General features: G+C 33.7%; 1 protein-coding gene and 1 long non-coding RNA gene across 3 annotated transcripts in view; one reads left to right on the top strand and one right to left on the bottom strand.

Moving 5' to 3' along the window:
- Positions 1 to 13,677, bottom strand: part of crabp1a (cellular retinoic acid binding protein 1a) — a 14,350-nt gene extending 673 nt beyond the window's left edge. Inside the window, exons 1-3 of the mRNA XM_048159031.1 lie at positions 13,439 to 13,677; positions 11,008 to 11,186; positions 3,136 to 3,249 (exon numbers count right to left, since the gene is read on the bottom strand). Coding sequence (XP_048014988.1) covers positions 3,136 to 3,249; positions 11,008 to 11,186; positions 13,439 to 13,511 — 366 coding nt within the window. The 5' untranslated portion in view covers positions 13,512 to 13,677. The remainder of the gene's footprint in view (positions 1 to 3,135; positions 3,250 to 11,007; positions 11,187 to 13,438) is intronic.
- Positions 8,816 to 21,508, top strand: LOC125247627. Of its 2 annotated transcripts, XR_007180123.1 has the most exons (4): positions 8,816 to 8,974; positions 10,899 to 11,207; positions 11,641 to 11,776; positions 21,492 to 21,508. It is a non-coding gene; the product is annotated as an uncharacterized LOC125247627 (long non-coding RNA). The 2 variants fall into 2 exon arrangements; XR_007180122.1 differs by lacking the exon at positions 21,492 to 21,508 and having other exon boundaries at positions 11,641 to 12,354.
- The last annotated feature ends 1,882 nt before the right edge of the window (positions 21,509 to 23,390 follow it).

The raw sequence follows: 23,390 nt of genomic DNA, 5'->3' as shown, positions 1-23,390 counted from the left end.
ACATTCCTGTGTTCAGCCTGAATAAGCGTCTGACACTCGCTCTCAGGGGTCAGCCGTCAGGAGCGCCTGTCCTGGAACGGATTCATGATGCTCTTATTTTAATGTTGAGTTTGGATCAGTGCCCATATATGGGTGTTTCTTCAACTGTCAGCACTTTCAGCCCTGTGGACATTTAAAAAATAACTTTTTTCACACTCTCACAAGTTTATTGAACTTGTCTTCCAATAATGTCCAGGAGTGGACATGCATTTCTGAACATTTCCAGCCCATCGCACATTATGTATAGTGTTTGAAAAGCATTATGTGGTGGAAATGACATTTTAAACTCTTTTGTCTTGCTAAAGCCTGGCACACACTAAAAGATTTTTAAAATCTTATTAGATTTTCAAAATGTGAGACACAAAGTAGATTTAAAGGGTTAGTTCACCCAAAAATGAAAATTCTGTCATTTATTTCTCACCCTCATGTCGTTCGACACCCTTAAGACCTTCATTCATCTTCGGAACACAAATTAAGATATTTTTGATGAAATCCAAGAGTTTTTTTTTTTTAATCTCCCATAGAAAGCAACGAAATGACCACAATTTAAGGTCCAGAGAAGTAGTAAAGACATGAACCTGGAAGCGCTGCAATGTGTCTTCAACGTAAACTGCGTAGGAGACTGACAAGGAAGAGAAGAAATTGTTTTTGTTTTGTTTTTGCACTCAAAAAGTATTCTCGTCGCTTCATAACATTAAAGGGATAGTTCACCCAAAAATGAAAATTTGATGTTTATCTGCTTACCCCCAGGGCATCTAAGATGTAGGTGACTTTGTTTCTTCAGTAGAACACAAATTATGATTTTTAACTCCAACCGTTGCCGTCTGTCAGTCGTATAATGCATGTCATTGGGAACTTCTTTTATAAGAGTAAAAAAAACATGCACAGACAAATCCAAATTAAACCCTGTGGCTCGTGATGACACATTGATGTCCTAAGACACAAAACGATTGGTTTGAGCGAGAAACCGAACAGTATTTATATCATTTTTACCTCTAAAACACCACTATGTCCAACTGCGTTCAGCATTCGGTTAGTGAGGTCTGATCGCGCTCTGACAGCGGCAAGTGATGTCTAACACTCATTGAAGTATATGCGCGAGACATCACTGCCGTTGTCAGACCTCACTAAGCGAATGCTGAACGCAGTTGGACATAGTGGTGTATTAGAGGTAAAAATGATATAAATACTGTTCGGTTTCTCGCTCAAACCGATCGTTTCGTGTCTTAGGACATCAATGTGTCATCACGAGCCGCAGGGTTTAATTTGGATTTGTCTGTGCATGTTTTATTTACTCTTATAGATGGAGTTCCCATTCACTCGTATTATTTGACTGACAGACGGCAACGGTTGCAGTTAAAAATCATCATTTGTGTTCTACTGAAGAAACAAAGTGACCTACATCTTGGATGCTCTGGGGATAAGCAGATAAACATCAAATTTTCATTTTTGGGTGAACTATCCCTTTAAGGTTGAACCACTGTAGTCACGTTGACTATTTTAACGATGTCTTTACTACTTTTCTGGACCTTGAATGTGGTAATTATGTTGCTTTCTATGGGAGATAAAAAAAAAAACTCTTGTATTTCATCAAAAATATCTTAATTTGTGGCGATAACAGTGTTTGGACTGCTTTTTACAGAAAATTCGTTGGGGGAAGTAAGAAAAAGGTTTGGATGAAGTCCCCAGGGTTGGCAGGTTTTCACAACAAAACCCGGCCAATTGGGGAGGTGGGGGGTCAAATCCGTGTTTTTGGCATGGTTGCTCTGGTATCATGTTATTTGGGGTCGCTGTGTGGGTGCCCTAAAGGGAGAGTTCACCCAAAAATGAAATTTACGTCCCTCAAGTTGTTCCAAACCTATATGTTTTTTTTTTCTTCTGTTGAACACAAAAGAAGATATTTTGAAGAATGTTGGTAACCAGAAAGTCGACGGTAGCCATTGACTTCTATAGTATTTATTTTTCCTACTATGGAAGTTGATGGCTGCCATCAATGACCAACATTCTTCAAAATATCTTATGTGCTAAAATACACATCATTTTTCTCTTTTGATCAATTAAATGCATCCTTTCTCAATAAAAACGGTTTCTTTTAAAACAATTTACTGACCCCAAACCTTTGAACAGTAGCTTACAGTATATTAATTATGTATGTATAATAATTTTTAATAATTTAAAATACTTTTAGAATGGATTTATTTAAAATTAAAAGTCTAGGAAAAGCGTAACAATAAAATATTTAAAATATACTATACTTATAATATACTATGCAATAAAATAAAATACTAAAATGGGCAATAAAATAAGTTATTGCAAGAAAAACGTTTTTTGAATTTTTGTATTATATTTTAAAAAAAGTTTATTCCAGTCATGTTTTTTTATATACATTATGTCTATTTAATTTTTCATAATAATAATAAATATATATATATATATATTTTATTGCTAGAATATAAATAATTTTTACCAAATTTTGGTAACAGGATAACAAACTGCATAATAAATGGTAAATAAAACAGCTCATATAAAATTTAGTTTGACCCACTAGAATGAAAATCCAAATTTTCTGAAGCACCTTTTTCTGACCATTGAAAAAAAAAATGTTTTAGGCCCTATTTTGAACCTTTTGGTGGCCAAAACTGTCTGTAAAGGACACCCAGAGTGCGAGTCACATGAGACTGAAGTAGGAAAAGCAGCTTGATCGATTTGCTCCATTAAACATCTCACACCCACCATCTCTCTCTCTCTCTCTCTGTCTTAATGTTAAGCTATATGGAAAATAAATCCATATAGGCTGTTTCCTGTCTGAAGTCATAAAATCTCTCATAAGATCAACCATATTCAGCCGTGGAGGCTGTAACATCATCCAGCTCCTTCTGTCTGGAGAAGTGAACACCAGAAACAATCTCTTCCTTTACAATCTTCCTTTAGGTCCAAATAGACAAAGATGTGAGAAATGTTTCAGTCAAGATTTAGTCCCTTTTTTCTGTAACAAACCTGATACTTAAGTGAAATGTAATGGAGAAGTCTGTAGAAGAGCAACATCTGAACAATACAGTGTTTAGCGATGATACGGTGTGTTTGTGAGTCTCTCACCAGGATCAGTTCGTCTCCGCGCAGCTCTCTACTCCAGTACGTAACGGGTCCGTCTCGATCCACCAGCGTCTGTTTGCAGTACATTTTATTCTCTGTCTCCCATGTGGCCAAACTCTGCAGATCGAAATTTCATTGTTATTATCTGTCAATTTGATATTAACTTATAATCCATCCAGTGACCTGTTAACCACATTCAAAAACAGATTGATTCCTAAATGAATCATTCGCACTGATTTTGTGAATCGGATCAACCGATTCATTGATTTGACTCAAAAGAATTATTTTCTTCAGAAATTCTTTTTTTCTTTGAGTAAATTATTCATTTAAAGTCTTTAAATTTAACTATAGATAAATTAAAATTAAATTATAGTTAGTTTGGGGACATCCAAAAACAATTTGAAAATAAAATAGCTTTTTTTTTTATTTTTATTTTATTTTTATTTTAAAAAGTAGAATTGAATTCAATTTTAAATGAATAATATAAATATAATATTGTTTGCAATGTATATTGTTATTAGTGCTGTCAAATCTATTAATCGTAATTAATGTAACCCCTCCTGTTGGAACTGCCCGCTCTAAGCGGGACTCAAACCCGGGTCTCAAGGAGGCTAAAGATCGCAGTTTCTAACAACAGTTGCTAGAGCGCCTCTTGAGATCAGGAGAGTGAGGTTTACATGCACAGCTTTTACCGGCCTACGTCTGTTTCATTAAAGGATTAGTTCACTTTTAGATAAAATTTTCCTGATAAATTACTCACCCCCATGTCATCCAAGATGTCCATGTCTTTCTTTCTTCAGTCGAAAAGAAATGAAGCTTTTTGATGAAAACATTCCAGGATTATTCTCCTTATAGTGGACTTCAATGGCCTCCAAACGGTTGAAGGTCAAAATTACAGTTTCAGTGCAGCTTCAAAGGGCTTTAAATGATACCAGATGAGGAATAAGAGTCTTATCTAATGAAACGATCTGTCATTTTTGAAAAAAAATGTAAATGTATATGCTTTATATAAACAAATGATCACCTTCTAAGTGGAAGGCGATCATTTGTTTATAGGCCATTGAAGTCCGCTATAAGGAGAAAAATCCTGAAATGTTTTCATCAAAAACCTTAATTTCTTTTCGACTGAAGAAAGAAAGACATGAACATCTTGGATGACATGGGGGTGAGTAAATTATCAGGAAAATTTAATTTAAAAGTGAACTAATCCTTTAACATAAATGTTTATATATTTATATATATATATGTATGTATTTATGTGTGTATATATATATAGAGAGAGAGAGAGAGAGTTAGATGCGATTAATCAATTTGACAGCACTAATTTTTATTAATAAATATTAATATTAATAATATAAATAAATATATAATATAAATATTAAATAAATTAAATGTAAAACAATATAAGTCAATGGTTTGGGCGTGTATAATGGAAGGCAGCAGATAAATGAAACGTGTCAGAGAACTGCAGCAAAACAACATCAGCAATCAGACTCTGTTCATATCAGCTCTCTGTGCCTGTCTCTCTCTCTCTCTCTCTCTCTCTCTCTCTCTCTCTCTCTCTCTCTCTCTCTCTCTCTCTCTCTCTCTCTCTCTCTCTCTCTCTCTGTCTCTCTCTGGCCTCAGGCACTGTCTTTAAACTAATTTATGCAGCTTGATCTGAAATCCTTTTAAAATGAGACAGTGTACAGCGTCCTGACACACTCATTTGTCTCGCCTAGACTAACAAAAACTCTGACAGCAGGGACACACACACACACACACATCTTCGGTAACAATCAATAATACGATGCATTAACCAGGACGCCGAGTAAAACACAATGAAGAAATCCACTGCTGTTTAATGAAGTTTAACCGAAGTAAAAGTTTAATAATCTGGCACTGAAAAACCCATAGTGATGATTGACCACTAATCTGAATCTTTGGGGCAGCACATGACCCTTTCATCGTCTATATATGGTGGCCGTGATGACTTTGGGATGGGGTGAGGATGAAAAAGGGACACTTTTTTTCCACCCTTTTGCAATTTTAATTGCATTTAGCTCAACTTGAACAGCATTGCGCTTGCAACACCAAAATAATGGGTTTAATTCCTTGGAAATGCACATGCTGATCAAATGCAGATTATACTTTGAATGCACTGTGGATATAAGCATCTTCCAAATGCATAAATGTGTATGTTTAGGCGACTAAATCATAAAGCCCTCCACTGAAATGAATCAGAGCACAATACACAAACTCTCTTTTTTTCAGTTTAATTTGCTTTATTGGCATGACAAATAACTGTACATTTGCATAGTCAAACATCTGCATCTTAGACAGGATCTGAACAATAAAGTGGCAAAGTAAAGAAAACGAGTGGAATAGTCTCTCCAAAAGCTCCAGGAGAAGATTAGCATGGCCACCCATCTTTTCTCTCCGTCTCTCTCACTGACGATCATTTTTATTCTCAGCCTTCTGCCCTGTGGCAGGTGAGAGGTCTGTCTCTATAGCAACCGGCCTGGCGAACGGCTGGATTACTTCGTGACTATCCCATGAGGCCACAGGAGAGGGTTTATGAATGGTAGTGAAGCGACGCAACTGTTGCACTGTTCCAACTATTGTAATTTAAGGTATTGATATAGCCTATAATTCAATCAAAAGCTAGTTGCTTCATATCGCCAACTCTTACTGGAATGACTTGTGGTCGCTTTGTGGTTACAAAAGCCAGTATGAAGATCCCTGAATGGTTCCGTTATAAGTAACAAAGCTGTCTGCATTGCATGTGAAGGGCTCACAGCTTTGATAATGCATTGCATTGTAGTTTGGCATGTTACTTCATCCGTTTGCAGTGCAGATGGGGTGTGAGTCGGACCTGCGGGGATCTGATCTAGTGCTCTCAGTAATAATGTGCCCAGCAGGAGACAGCACTGTATGGAAGCTCATTGCCGCCACATAAGAAAAAAAAAAATCATGTTCTGTTAAGTCATAAATATGACATAAAAAGTTGAAATTATGACATACTAACTTATTATTATGAGGTTAGATGTCGAAATGCAGACTTTAAAAGTCATAATTATAAGAAAAAGTTGAAATTATGACTTATAATGACTCAAACCATAATTTCGACTTAGTATGTCATAATTACGACTGTCATAATATAAATCTTTTATGTCATAATTATGACTTTTAAGTCATAATTTTAACTTCTTAAGTCATCGTTTTGTACGGAAGAGGATTAGGGCCAAGCAATAATAAAAAAATAAAACCATCTTGAGAATAAACTCATTAAATTACGAGAAAAAAATCGTTAAATTACGAGAACAAATTCGTTAAATTATGAGAAAAATGTCGTTAAATTTCGAGAAAAAAGTCGAGATAAAATGTTGAGAATAAAGTCATTAAATTATGAGAATAAAGTCATTAAAATTAGTAATTTAACGAATTTGTTCTCGTAATTTAACAACTTTTTTATCATAATTTAATTACTTTATTCTCAACATTTTATCTCGACTTTTTTCTCGAAATTTAACGACTTTATTCTCAACATTTTATCTCGACTTTTTTCTCGAAATTTAACGACATTTTCCTCATAATTTAACGAGTTTATTCTCAACATTTTATTTCGACTTTTTTCTCGAAATTTAACGAGTTTTTTCTCGTAATTTAACGAGTTTATTCTCAACATTTTATCTTGACTTTTTTCTCGTAATTTAACAAGTTTTTTCTCGTAATTTAACGAGTTTATTCTCAACATTTTATCTTGACTTTTTTCTCGTAATTTAACGAGTTTTTTCTCGTAATTTAATGAGTTTATTCTCAACATTTTATCTTGACTTTTTTCTCGCAATTTAACGAGTTTTTTCTCGAAATTTAACAACTTTAATCTCGAGATGGTTTTATTTTTTTATTATTGCTTGGCCCTAATCCTCTTCCGTAGTTTTGACTCGATTGGTGTGGTGGAAAAGGGCTTCCATCTTACATACACATTTGTTTTTATATCACGATGGAGACTTTACATTGACTTCTATTGTTCAACACTAAGCTAATTATATTTTCTATAGCTTAACCCCTCATTTTGTCCCTTTATTACACTCTTAAAAAATAAAGAGTGTTTTCACAGCAAAGCCATAGAGGGACATTTTGGGTTTCCAAAGAACCCTTCAAAAAGAACCATTTTAAAAATTCTAAAGAACCTTTTGTGCGTTTGAAAGGTTCTATGAATGTTAAAGGTTCTACAAGGAAACAGATGCAAATAAAGAACCATTATTTTTAAGAGTGTAATCTATTTTCAAGCTGGGCTTAATCCACAATGGTCCAACCCTTCCCAACTTTTGGGGACATTTTCAGCTATTTTGCCGCCAAAAGTATTGGTAGGTCAGAAAGACACACATCTAAACGCAGAACACACACTTTAAGATGTCTCCGCTCACATAATCTGAGACAGACAGTTACGTGACTCTCAGGGGCTGCAAGACTCCCAAATAATCCCCCTCCCACTGCTGTCTGTTCCAGAACAAAATGAGGTCAAATCCCTGTCTATACGCCCGTCCTTTCGCTACATCTCTCTTACAACAAAGCAATTTCCATGAGAGAGGATTCTCAAAGTTAAGACAGCATTTCTTGGGAATCGATCATTCTGATTATTCCACATCCTTTGATTCAATATGCTGTTCTTTTGAAGACTAACAAACTTAATATTGGAGCTGTGTTTCAAAACCTACATCGACAGAATTTCTGGGAATTACATAGGTGACTGTAATGCCTAAAAATGCGGAGTAGCTAGCAATGTGACATTTTTACATCCGATTGTAACTAGCGATTCTCCTGCTCGTCTACAATCATTTTTGAAAAAAACACCCCATAGTTGTTGAAACCCACTTTCTGCTGAGCTTTGCAGTCTGAAACCATCAGGTTTAGATTTCTCACAGTTTGATGACGCCATCATTTTGCTTGGTGAGATGACATTGTTAAGGTCAGTGAAATAAAATATAAGGGTTTTGCTTCATGTTTTTATGGACGAGGTTCTGGATTTTATTGTGTCGGATGGCTTTTGTTGAACGTGAATGGAAATATCACGAGATCTGTTCAGGTTACTGGGTGGAATTAAAACTGCACCTCTGCAAATCATCTGAAGACACGATTAAGACGATATAGAGACATTAATATTCATCTGAAGGGAAATTAGAGTGGATGGACAAACTCATGCTGAGGAAATTGATGCTCACATTAGTGGCTAATTTGTCCTGATGGATGCGAAGTGATCTAATGTAAATCTACATAAACGTGTCTGCGCGTGTATCATCTGAAATCAGAGTCCGAGATGTCCAGAGAAGTTATCCGAAAAACAGCGGTGTCCATTACCAGTATTTAGGTGCATGCTGTGCTCAACGGTGGTAGATTTTTTTCTCTGAAGTGTTTTTTACCCATTCATTTTCTCTATAGCCATTTCAGAGAATTCTCTGAAGTGAATCACAATGTTGCAACACAAGTTTACTTGATTACATTTATAAGGGACGTCTATTAATTTTTTTCGCACCATAAAAACACTGCAGACAATGTAATTGTGTCATTTTTAACTAATTTTCAATCAGAAAACCAAATACAACTCAACTGTATTTTAAACTAGCTGTATTTTCTAACTATCCTTCGCTAACCTTTAAAAACTGCACTGATTGGTTTTCATGATTGTGGGATCATGAGAAATTTGGATGCTGGGAGCCATTTCAACCTTCATTAAGTAATGCTATAGCAATAGGGTATATGTCAAACGTCACATGACCAAACCGGAAAACTGGTCTCATTGCATCCGCTTGTCAGAGAACAGCAGTATGAACTGATGGCATATCTACGGACTTTTAAGGTAATCAGTGAAACTACCTAGTTCACATTGTTATATGTGTTTTATTCTATTAAATATCTAAACGTTAGTGTGAAGAAGAAAAATGAAAAAAGCTTTTAAATATCAATCTGCATATGCGGGGGACATCAGTTATGCTCATCTTTGCTCGCTCCTTTTAGGTTATCTTGAATAAAACAGCAATTGAAGCACATACAAAAGACCTAAACCAGAAGCAATCTGATCTGTTTTACAGAATACGGAAGTTAGATTGCGAATAACCCCTATTAACCGTTGGCAAAGTTTAGTTACTGTTGTTGTGTCCGACAAGCCATGCCGCTCTCAGTGTTTTCAACCAAATAATGTTTATTTTAGGTTTCAGACATTTAAATACACATGAGTACTAACAAAACAATATATTTAGAGTTTGTAAAAAACACAATGATGTCTATAGAAGCGGAAATAACAACCCTTTCCATTATAATTAGACGACACATTTTATTCATAACAGATACACATTGTGAAAGTAACTTTAAAGCTTACTCTATTGTTCCCCAGTTCACTGACTCACTTACTTTCATGTATTTCGGGAGAAGTGGATAAATTAACATGTTGTAAATCCAACAGATCCGATTCTCTGTGCGGCGCAAACTAACATGGCGGCGTCCATAGCGCATATATGGCTCAACTAACATGATCGTTATAAAGGTGTTTAAACAGCAAAACACATCCACTTACACATATTTGGCAATCAGAATATTAGATATTTCATGCTATAGTTAACAAATTTGTGAATAATTTGAATAAAAAAGGAAAAATTAAATGAAAGCAGATCAGTCATACAGCGCTGCGGTGTGTCACGTAACAAGCGATGACGCGTCACCATGGAAACCATAAAGTGATACATTCTAAATAACGGTCGCCTTAAAAAACTAAAACTCACTCTGGGGGGGTCAGCCAGAATATATTCTGGGGGGTCAGCCAGAATATTTTAAACTTGCGTAAGAAAGGGTTAAACAATAAATACCATTTTGTGGCTCTTTAATATGTCTTGACAGATCGCTGTAGTGCCTGTGGCATTAAATAAACATGAATGAACATCAGAAGGAATGTTGTTTCAACTGTGGAAAGACGTCAATACACACCATTTCTCAAGTTCAAGACCACCGACGTTAATCTACCTGACTGCTTTGTCGGACAAAATGGCGGATTTGGTGTTATGATTGGTTAGATCGCCTGTCAATCAAACTCCTGGGTCAAAATCTGTGACAGTAACCATTTAAAGGCTAAGAGGATGAATTAGAAAAAAGAAAAAAATTAAATATTTTAGTTTACAAATACATCTAAACAACTGGCTAAAACTTAAATATATATAAATTCCAAATTTGGAATGCATAACAGTTATATAGACATTTATCACATTTATTTATTAATAAACTAATGGACATAGATAGATAGATAGATATTATAGTAAGAATATTTTATTTATAATAGTATACATTTATAATGCTAAATGAGAATATATTACAAGTTTTATATGCATTACAATTACACACACACATATATATATATATTTATTTATTAATACATTATTGAAAATATAAATATTTTAACCAATATTTTGAATTATATACAAATAATAAAATTATAACATTATATATATATATATATATATATATATATATATATATACCTACAATATGTACAATATATATTTTGAAAAAAATGTAACCAAAGAAATTTTATGAAAAGAAATCACTTTTTCATTGATATGGGTAAGATCGAAAATGATGCAAGCCTAACTCGAGCTCAACTGCTCCTTGATGCTAATTTTCCTATATGGAGAGATTGAGCGGGGTTTCATTATTACTCATCTCTACTGTTGAGCTGTATCCATCTGTAAATCTGTCCTAGAGTCATCGAATGACGGTTGTTTGTGTGTTCCCAGGCCTGTAGGTGGCTTTAGGGGCTTAACTGGCCCTTGTGAAGCTCAGCAGGTCAGTGTTTCGTTTCTGAATCTGCACACGCCGGTGATGTCAGCCATTGACGTGACTCACCTTGCATTTCCTGCCATCCACCGTCTCCTCGTCAAACTCTTCTCCGATACGGAAGTTGATTTCAGTGGTGCGTACGGAGGTGGAGGTCTTGATGTAGAACTGCTCTCCGTCCTGTCGGATCTCCACGTGCGGTTTGGCTGCAGCAGCACCGGCCACTTTCCGGAGCATCGCGTTCACACCTGGGATGAACAGTTTTTAAGGTGATTAAATTATATTAATGAAATGACCAACATGCACAATACACAACAAAGTTACATCAAGAATATTTTTTTGATTTATAGTGTAGTTTAACACACTGTCTTGCATGTATAAAATGTACTTTCCCATCACTGATGAAATGCAATGTGTAAAATATGCAAATTGTAAAGTTGGAAGGAATGAGAACGCTTTTGAGGCAGAAATACTAAGAAAATGTTCTGTTGTTTTAGCCTTTATTCTAATTTAACATAATTCCAGGCTTGCTGTTCTCTTAAATTATAATGTCCTCAGTCGAGTTTGTTTCAGTTCTCTGCCATGCAAAACTCCACAAATGCTGGAGGATCCCTCAGGATGAATCTGAGGAATTCTGGGAGTGTTTGAAAAGATTTTGTTCTGGTTTGGACCATAGCACTGTTTTTTTTTTTTTTTTTACAGAAAGACGTGAGCGGGTTGAGCGAGTTCATCTTTTCTACTTCTGAAAATGGTTTTTCTCATTCTGGGTGTTCCTCGGCTCATTCCCGTACCCACCTCAGAGGGATTCAGCCTTTGGGGTTTAAAACCAGCAACATCTGTGAGAATTTACCACATTAACAGCAGTTTGCATCCAAAAAACACTGTTATGCAGCTTTATGCAAAATCAAATCCATGCATGATCTCATAAAATAGTGTGACGGCTCAATTTTAAACCTGCGAATTGGTAAGAGATCATTTTTAAAATCTGCATTTGCTCTCCTTGGGAGAAAAAGGAGACTTTTTGCTTAAGAAAATTTGTCCTCTCTTATGACTGAAAAGTCAGAGATCTGATCAAAGACCGAATGATCTGAGCTGCATTTTTCATTTTATTTTTATTATTATTATTATTATTATTTGTGACTATTTTTGAGACAGTGTTTCATTGCGAATGAAAACTAAAACCATTAAAATCTTTTTTGTTAAATGAAATAAAGCTGAAATAAAATAAAACAAATATTTTGTCATATATTATTATTATATAAAGAAAAATAAATATTAATTATAAACTTTTTTTTTAAAAATGTTAATGAAAATCAGCAATATTGCCTTGGAAACTAACTGAAATTAGGAAATTTTCATTTTTCTTTATAATTTTTCTGTATGTGAATCTTTTTTTATTTGTGACTTTTTTGGACAATGTTTTATTGCAAACTAAAAATAAAACCATTAAAATCCTTTTTGTTAGATGAAATAAAGCTGAAATAAAATACAATATAAATATTTTGTCAATTATTATAATATAATATCTAAATATTGATAATAAACTAATTTAATTATAAATCGTAATTTTATATATATACACATACATACATACAATTATTTATTAATAAATTATAGTAAATATAAATATTTTAACAATTTTTATAATTTTGAATTATATACAAAATTATAACATTTTATATACATAGGCCTACAATACATAATTAAAATAATTATGTACATTTTTACATTTTTTATATATATATATATATATATATATATATATATATATATATATATATATATATATATATATATATATATATATATATATATATACATTTTTTACTTAATTATAAACTTAGAAATATTGCCTTGGAAAATAACTGAAATTGAAAATAAGTTAAAAAACTAACATTTTTAAATTAAAACTGAAACTGAAATAAAATAAAGCTAACTTGAAAAAAAAAAAAAAGTAAAAAAATATTAATATTAAAAATATTATAATATTATATAAAAAAATATATTAAAATTGTTACACAGTTTTGAGACAAAGTTAATACTTCAATGACCACCATTAAATGTCCTGAGCTTTGAAAAAGGAATTAAATTCTTCCTGTAGCTCAACTGGTAAAAGTGTTCGCAACGCCACCACAATGGGTTTGAACACACATATGGATATAACACATTCCTTAAAGCATCTGCCAAAGGCATAAATGTCAAATCTGTCACACCCAGAGTCTTCCCAAACCGTTCTGAGACCTTCCTGTCTCACAGTGAAACAAATCCCTGAAGTGAATATACCAAACACAAAGCCCTCAGTTAACTTTAACGACCATGTGACCCACTTTACCCACATCGCCCATCGTGATAAATGTGAATAATCAGCCCTCTCGCAGTCTAGCGTATGATAACATCTCCTCGGGAGCCGAATCTAGTCTGAAACATCTCTGGAGATGTTCTAACGTGAACGCCTGGAGCCAACGTGATGCTCAGCTAAACAGATGAAATGCAATATTACCAAGAGCTTTCAGAAGTTCATCGAAATTCTCACTGCTCTTCATTTTCCAGGTGCCGGCGAAGTTGGGAGGCATTTTGAGCTTCGGATTGTCCTGCTCTGTCTTCTCCTCTGGTCCCTCTCTGCACTTGTTCTCCTTTTCTACTCTCTTTGTGATCGTCCGTTGCCTTTCTGTCTTATGTTCTCACTCTCCCTGTCCCTCCCCTCTCGCCTCAACCGTCTCTCTCTCCGTCTATCTCCCGCCCACTGGCAGTGCTGCCGTCTCACCGTTCAGACTGCAGCATCAAGCAACCTGTTCCAGCATCAGCCACAAAACCATCCACTAATGTTTCCCTCTCATCCCTCAGCAGTTGTGGGTGTGCCCGTGGTTTCGGTACAGGATGCATCGCTGTATTCCCGTCCTAATGTGTCCGGTGATCCGTGACACGCACTCAACTGTGATTTTTAACACTTGTGTTTGTGTAGAGGCGCCTCAGTGCAGGTGACAGGCTTCCAGGCTGGAAGCACTTGGGAAAATCACAAGGTTGTCCGACTGCAATGCAAATTCAGATTCGTATCAGTCAGTCTGGAGCTTTATTGAGCCAGTTGATATTATGCCAAAGTTTGACTTCGCTGCAAAAAAATCATATGCTTTGAGAGTATTTTTGTCTTATTTTCCAGTTAAAATACCTTAAAACATGTTAAATTTCTTTGAGAAGAATTTATGTTTATGTATCTTTAATATTAAGTGGTATTATGTACAAAATATGGGGTATTTTGTCTTACTGCACTGGTAGATTTCCTTTCTTTTTTTTTTTTTTGGAGCTCATAAAAAACAAAATTTTCCCTGGTGACAAATGCTGGACTTTTCCAGTCATTTAGTCCACTTAAACTCCGACCCTTTCTTACTATCGACCGTGAGCTCGCATTCAGATCCACCTCCATTCAATCAAGAATCGATGGGTCCCCACACTGTAAAAAAAAGTCCCAGTAAAATTTACGGTAAAAAACCGGCAGCTGTGGTTGCCAGAACTTTACCGTAAAAAATACAGTAGCAACGTAAAAAAAAAATCTGTTAAATTTACGGTAAAATAACGTATTTCATTAACTGATATAATGTTAATTTACCAACCTAATGAAGTACTAATATCTGTTTTGTGTTTTGTACCTTTATAATACACTGACAGTCACCAAACACAGTGGTGATAAGAGTCACATGATGAATCAAAGTCCATCACAAGCAGCTTTTCCACAAAAGCTGAGGAGGACAACACTAATATATAGAAGGAGCACACAGTGTCATTCACACACACACACACTAAACACCATCATGGTAACATGCATGAAATTTTAAAAATGCAATAAACGTTAATTTAACAACATTAGATGTAACATAAAACCCTAATGTACATAACTGATTAGAAAAAAATCAGAAAAACTAAGAAGAAACAGAGTTATTTCAACGAAAATATATCAAATGTGAAGTGTCACGCAGGGAATTGTGGGAATGTCAATTTACGGTTTTTCACTGTAAATTTTACAATGAATTGTTATTTTTCACTTCCAAAAACTGTGAATTTAATGGTATTTTACCGTAAAATTACATTAAATGTACCGTTAGATCTATTACAGTTATTCACCGTATATATAGTACGGAAACTTTCTGTAAACCAATTGACAGTTTTTCACCGCAGCATTTTTACAGTCTTTTACTGTTAAAATCACGGTCATTTTTTACAGTGCACATGACGTTATAGTTTCTGTTTTGATAGTCCGTTTTGCTCAAAAGTAAATCACAATATAGAAGAAAAGATTTGTCGCTGCATCTGTTCCATTTGCAACTTTAACAGCAGAAATGCAGCGGTTACCCCGGAAAATAATACTTTCTGTAACAAATTTAACTATTGCTCAATCTTAGTTAATGCATTAAATAATGAGACCTTATTGTAAAGTGTTACCTTTATAGCCTAATTCATTTGCACTTTAATCTGTTTGAAAATTGTACTTTATATATTTTTTGTGTATTGTATTATTGTATTTAAACATTCAGAGTTCTTTTTGTTAAAAGAAAAAGAGTTCTACTATACTGACAACACTTTTTTTTTTGCAACTTATTTCAATATTGTGATAATACCGTATATCGTGATAAAAGCTTCAGCAATTAATGGCAACATGAAAATTTGATACCATCACATGCCTACCCTCATGTCACGATTCGGTACATATCACGATACTGAACTCGCGATATGATATTATTGCGATACTCCAACACTTATGGTAAAAGGATAACAAAAAATGTACTGTTTATTAAAATGCTAAATTTGGTATTACATTGGGAGTGGAAATGAATCGGCTTGGACTTGGTCCTGGTAACCCACTGCACAGGACCTCTGAGCTGGAAAACTTTGTGAAAATGTGCTTTTTGTCATGAATAAATGCAGAGAACTGTTGTTGACGTCAAAATGTTTGACCAGCCCATACTGGAGCCAATCAGCACTCCGGATCTTGCCAGTATTATCCGACTTTTCTTTTAAAACCGGAAGATAGAAATCACTTTTGCAAAAATAACTAATTTCAACTTATGAATAAAATTGAGTACCTTTAGTGTTTTCAATGGTGTGCAGCCTATTCATATCTGTTCAAAGCTCAAAAAATGTGTTCTGTAGTTTCATGACCCTTTCAAATAATGAAGGCCACTTTTTACTGGTAACATAAGACATTTGGCATTATCAGGACTCACAAATTATATTTGTGAGTCCTGATAATTATATAAATTATATACAAAGGACTCGCATTATTATATTATATTCATATTATTTAATGTAGTACTGATACTAAAACTGTAAACTTCCTTGCACAATAATTTTCATTTTGCGTAAACTATACACAATATATATTATCAATATCCATGATACAATATTGTTGCATTTTTGTATTGCGATATATTGTGAAATGATAAATTGTTACACCCCTAATATGTGTGTGTGTGTGTGTGTATATATATATATATATATATATATATATATATATATATTAGAAATTATCAGTTGCCTTTTTATCAATTTTACATTGATCACAAAATGTTCAAACATTTTTATTTTTTTTCTTTGCAAAAAATTATTTTTAAAAAATAATGAAAACATAATTTTCATTATTTTAACACACACATACATATATATATATATATATATATATATATATATATATATTTTTTTTTTTTTTTTTTTTTTTTTTTGGGACACAAAATATTAATTTGAGTTGAAATTGTTTTATTATGTGCGAAGAACAAGAGCATGGAGTGCTAGGGGAGACATTAACTAAAATGTTTTGTGGTTGAGGTCAATGATCCATAATATTAATATAAATTATGCTGGTTTTTGATGCCCTCTAAAGCAGAACTACAACATGTGACACAAATGTCAGTCAGTATGTAACGGGTTTATTTTTTGCGATTAATGACCGGCTAACTCATGTAGCATATTACACAGCTACTCAACAAATTTAAAAAAGAAAGTTTGAATTTAAATAATTTTATATTTTAGTTGCATATTAAGCCTCCGATAAGACAATATATATTACAAAAAAATCTGCTGCAATGTACAAAACAATTACTCTTGCTAGGAGAAACCTGAAACTTGCACTACAAAAATATTTGACCGCAGAATGCTGTGACTGACCAATCAGAATCAAGTATTTCAGAAAGCAAAATTAGACCAATTCTCGGACGCCATGCATCTCATTATGTTCGCCAGACTAAAGCACAGCTACAGTCCTTCATGATGACAAAATACTTTCTGTACAAGGTCTTAATTAGGTTTGGACACAAGCTTTGTGCTTGGTCCAGCATGAAGGTCTTTGTATTGCAATTCTACAGTTTCCTGCCCTCTAAAGTACTTGAACGAAAACACAGTTCCCACATATAAACACTCCAGTGGCCGTGAAAAGGCTGCCTTACTCATTTCTCCCTCTGGTGACGTTTCTTTCAGTGTATTAAGCCATGAGAAACCAGGAGCAGTCATTTTTCAGATGCAGTCTGAGAACCTTCGAGAGCTCGCACTGACGCCGCACGCTGAGCTTTTCTTCCTGAAGATGGACACAAATGAACTCCACAACCTCTTAAACGCTAACTGGTTTCCAGAAGGCACATTAAATGCTTTCTTAGTACAATGCATCTCGAGACAAACAGCTTCTACATTTTGCTTCATTTTGAGAAACAGAACGTGCTGTTTTGCTGAGAAAATGCACTGGTTTGAGCAATCGCAAAAACATGATAAAATTAAGCACTAATTACAGCTAAAAACGGATGGTAAATTTAGTTGAGTGTATTTTCTGAGAGCAAAAAATGAGCTAAAAGTAATTAAAAGTGGAGAGAAAAGAAAGATGGACACAGGCCCATTAACCACTATATATAAATGGAAAACAGATTATTGAGTTTGAGCATTTAATGGAGCTCTAATGTAAATTAATTTTATTTTAACTCAAAATGTTTTGTGGTTGAGGTCAAGTATGCCCAGTATTTTAGAAATTATGCTCAACAAGTTTGGATATGAAATATTAATTTAAGTTCAAATAATTATAATTCAAATGACTTGCATATTTTCTTAAAGCCTCCGCTAAGACAAATAGTCCATTAAAATGTACAATCTCCCCTGCAACAAGATGAACACTACAACAATATTATTACAGTAATATTAGTACTAAAGTCCTCTGAGGAAATATTCACATTTAGGCCTACAAACAACTAGTAACTGAGAGACATGAAAACAGTGCCAGAAACAATCAGGACAAACGGACCGATATAGCAACCGATGTCAAGAGAAAACAAAACTATTTTATGAGGTGACGATTTTGTACAAATTCATACGACATGGTTTGTATGGAAACATATGATTTTCAAAAATAAATCATAAGGATGATGATCCACCCCTAACCCCATGGCTAAAGCTAATGAAATGCAGGGTTGCCAGGTTTTCACAACAAAACCCACCCAATTGCTACTCAAAACTAGTCCAATGTGTTTCAGGCGGGGCTCTCCCAGTAAAAATCACATTCTGGGGGGTAAAATCCACGTTTTTGGTGGGGTTTCCCTGGTAAAATTTGCATTCCAGAGGCTAAATATCATGTTATTTGTGGTCGCCTCAACATGCGGACATGAAAAATAACCCGCGGCAAAAGTGTTAAAATATCCCAATTCTGCAGGAAAACCGAGGACTTGGCAACACTGAGAGAAAGCGCTAGTCTGCGATGTGATACAAGGGACTGATATATCAACCCGTTCCGAAGAGAGAACAAATGTATTTACGAGGTGGCGATTTCGTATTCGTACAATGTGATTTGTATGGAAATGTATGATTATTTTTTTTAAATGTAAGGATAAAGATCCACCCTAATCCCACAGCTAAAGATAACCGACAGAGGGGCGTAAGCGCGTCATACGAAAAATGAAAATAAGATTGTACAAATTCATACAAATTTGCGGCAACTGTTGCGTTTGTATGAAATGCAGGGTTGCCAGGTTTCCACAACAAAATCCAAAATTGCTCCTCAAAACTAGTCCAGTGTGTTTCTTCAACTTCTGCCGCTTGCAATGCGAGTGAAGCGATGCGACGGAACCCACAATTCAGTTCGGCAACACATGACGTCACCCATTCAAAGTAAACGAGAAACGTTAACACCGATGCCCCGTGTGAATGCAGTGTTAAAGGTGCCCTAGAATCAAAAATTGAATTTACCTCGGCATAGTTGAATAACAAGAGTTCAGTACATGGAAATGACATACAGGGAGTCTCAAACTCCATTGTTTCCTCCTTCTTACGTAAATCTCATTTGTTTAAAAGACCTCCGAAGAACAGGCGAATCTCAACATAACACCGACTGTTACGATCATTAATATGTACGCCCCCAATATTTGCATATGCCAGCTCATGTTCAAGGCATTAGACAAGGGCAGCCAGTATTAACATCTGGATCTGTGCACAGCTGAATCATCAGACTAGGTAAGCAAGCAAGAACAATAGCGAAAAATGGCAGATGGAGAGATAATAACTGACATGATCCATGATAACATGATATTTTTAGTGATATTTGTAAATTGTTTTTCTAAATGTTTCGTTAGCATGTTGCTAATGTACTGTTAAATGTGGTTAAAGTTACCATCGTTTATTACTGCATTCGCGGAGACAAGAGTCGTCGCTATTTTCATTTTTAAACACTTGCAGTCTGTATAATTCATAAACACAACTTCATTCTTTATAAATCTCTCCAACAGTGTAGCATTAGCCGTTAGCCATGGATCATAGCCTCAAACTCATCCAAACATCCAAATAAACACCATACTTACACGATTAGACATGCTGCATGACGAACACTTTGTAAAGATCCATTTTGAGGGTTATATTAGCTGTGTGAACTGTGTTTATGCTATTTCAGGCAAGCGCGAGCTCCGGGGGAGGGGAGCGTGAGGAATTAAAGGGGCCGCAGCATGAATCGGTGCATAGTTAATGATGCCCCAAAATAGGCAGTTAAAAAAATGAATTAAAAAAATATCTATGGGGTATTTTGAGCTGAAACTTCACAGACACATTCAGGGGACACCTTCGACTTATATTACATCTTTTAAAAAGACATTCTACGGCACCTTTAAAGTAGCCCAATTCTGTGGGAAAACCACAGACTTGGCAACACAGAGAGAAAGCGCAAGTCTGCGATGTGATACAAGGGACTGATATATCAACCTGCTCCAAAGAGAGAACAAATGTATTTTATGAGGTGGCGATTTCATATTCGTACAATGTGATTTGTATGGAAATGTATGATTTAAAAAAAATAAAATGTAAGGATGAACATCCACCCCTTACCCCACGGCTAAATCTAACCATCAGTGGGGTGTAAGCAGATCATACAAAAACGAAAGCATGAGATCGTACCAAGTTTCAGGGTTGCCAGGTTTTCACAACAAAACCCACCCAATTGCTACTCAAAACTGACCCAGTCACGTTTCAGGGGGGATCCCCCGGTAAAATTCGCATTCCAGGGGCTAAGTATCATGTTATTTGGGGTCGCTTCAACCCGCGGAAGTGAAAAACAAACTGCGGCAACAGTGTTAAAGTAGCCCAATTCTGCTGGCAGTACTGCCAAGTGTGCTGCACAAGTCCTGATAAGTGAAGCCAAAGCATTTCGATCGCCCCCTGGTGACTGGATGCAGTATAGGCCTGGGTCACAAACCCCGCCCTCTCCATGTAATCAAACGGGACACGAGCCAAACTAAAAAATCCAGTTAAACTTCAAATCATTTTTTTCCAAAGATTGTTTCTGTCAGTTTAGGTAGTTCTTATCACACAGACGAAGTGTTGAAGTGTTCATTTTTCCAATAAGACTGGTTTTAGTTATTTGATGCTATAAAAACGGGGTGTAACATCATGATTGACAGCTGTGTTTGTGATTGAGTCTGCTATATGGTATACTATAGGTATACCTTGGACTACTATGTATACAGCATGGTATATGAATATGGTAATCAAACAGTAACATGATATAGTACCTTCAGTACCGGGGTACAGTACTCTTTTGTAAGGAGGGCCAGGGCAGTTCTTGTCACGCTGGAATGTGACGATATACATTCAACCTCTCTTTGCTATAGCCATTCAAATCAGTAATAATTCTAAACATCATGGGTCTTATGGAAAGTCATTTTTTGTTTCAAGTGCTGCTGTCTTATTTAAGCATTTAAGAGCCATAAAATAGAGCATATTTCATTCTTCTAAACTATAAAGCAGCACATTCTTCCCCTCTCTCTCTCTCACTTGCGCAGTCAGATCTAGGTCAGTCGATGCTGAATTCCCTCTGTGAGGCACATTGCACCTCAAAGGGCATCAGCTGAGAAACTCTCAGTGCTCAAGACATAAAAGGGCTAAAATCCCACACAGCATATGGACTTCCTTCTGTCTAACTCTCAAACACAGAGGAGAGGTCTTTGATTTGACTTTTCTGTAATCAAATGTTGCAGTATGGAGGGAGAAGTCTCATTTGACTTAGTCTGTTTAAATGTCTAATGCTTTCTCTTGTGACTCGCTTTTAGTGCCTCAAGACAGCAGCAGCAGCAGGAGGAATTGCTTTTGACATAAAAATAGAACAAATATGCATTTTAAAATATCCTGTTGTCAGAAACCGAATACAAAGCAATAAAAGAGGTCAATCCAATACAGTTTTTTAATGTTTTTATATTAATATTTAAATTATAGATATTAATTATAAATAACAAATGTGTTGTCTTTTAATATATTATCATTTATTTTAAATAAATGTTATTATAAATACTTTGACTATTATTTTATTACTTTCACTGGTATTTTGTATTGATGCTTTGATATTATATATATATATATATATATATATATATATATATATATATATATATATATATATATATTTAGCATTTATTTATTTGTTTATTTATTATATATAAATTAATTATTTATTATTATATTATATAATTTGTTTTTACCTTTCTTACCTGTTTTTTTGCATTGATGCTTTGATAATATTGTATATATTTATTATAGTTAGCATTTATTTATTTATTTGTTTGTTTGTTTGTTTGTTTGTTTGTTTATAAATAAAAGATACATGTATTATTATTATTATTATTATTTTATTTTGTTTTTTATTTTAAATATTGGTATTATTATTTTATTACTGGCATCTGTTATTTGTACTGATATTAGTTTTGTATTTATTTGTTTAATTTATACACACACACACACACACACATATATATATATATATATATATAATTTTTTTATTATATTATATTTTATTTTAAATATTGTTACTATTTTATTACTATCACTGCTACCTGTTTTTTGTATTGATGCTTTGATAATATTGTGTATATTTATTATAGTTAGCATTTATTTATTTATTTGTTTGTTTATAAATAACAGATACATTTATTATTTATTTATTTTGTTTTATATTTTAAATATTGGCATTATTATTTTATTACTGGCATCTGCTATTTGTACTGATATTAGTTTTGTATTTATGTGTTTATTATATAAATTATTTATTATTATAATTTGCTTTTATTTTAAATATTGGTACTATTATTTTATCACTGTCAGTGCTGCCTGTTTTTTTGTTTGTTTGTTTGTTTGTTTGTTTTTTGTTTTTTGCATTGATGCTTTGATGATATTGTATATATTTATTATAGTTAGCATTTATTTATTCATTGATTTGTTTATAAATAACAGATACATTTATGAATTATTATGTTAGTATTAATTTATTAATAAATATTGACATTATTATTTTATTACTGGCATCTGTTATTTGTACTGATATTAGTTTTGTATTTATTTGTTTAATTTATATATATATATATATATATATATATATATATATATATATTATTTATTATATTATAATTTATTTTTATTATAAATATTGGTACTATTATTTTATTACTATCACTGCTACCTGTTTTTGCATTGATGCTTTTATAATATTGTATATATTTATTATAGTTAGCATTTATTTATTTATAAATAACAGATACATTTATTATTTATTATTATTTTATTATGTTTTATATTTTAAATATTGGTATTACTTTATTACTGGCATCTGTTATTTGTACTGATATTAGTTTTGTATTTATTTGTTTTGTATTTTATGTGTATTTTATTACTATCAATGCTGCCTGTTTTGTTTTGGGTTTTTTTTTTTTTTTTTGCATTGATGCTTTGATAATATTGCATATATGTATTATAGTTAGCATTTAGCAATTAGCAATTAATTGTTTTGTTTATAAATAACAGATACATTTATGAATTATTATATTATTATTAATTTATTAACAAATATTGACATTATTATTTTATTACTGTCATCTGTTATTTGTACTGATGCTTTGATAATATTCAAATAATATTTTACCATTAATTTTGTAATAACATCAACTTTGATAATATTGTAT

This window comes from Megalobrama amblycephala, linkage group LG15, assembly GCF_018812025.1.
Source record: "Megalobrama amblycephala isolate DHTTF-2021 linkage group LG15, ASM1881202v1, whole genome shotgun sequence".
NCBI lineage: Eukaryota > Metazoa > Chordata > Actinopteri > Cypriniformes > Xenocyprididae > Megalobrama > Megalobrama amblycephala.
Note: the sequence above shows the minus strand (reverse complement) of the source record. Positions and strands in the feature narration are given on the sequence as shown.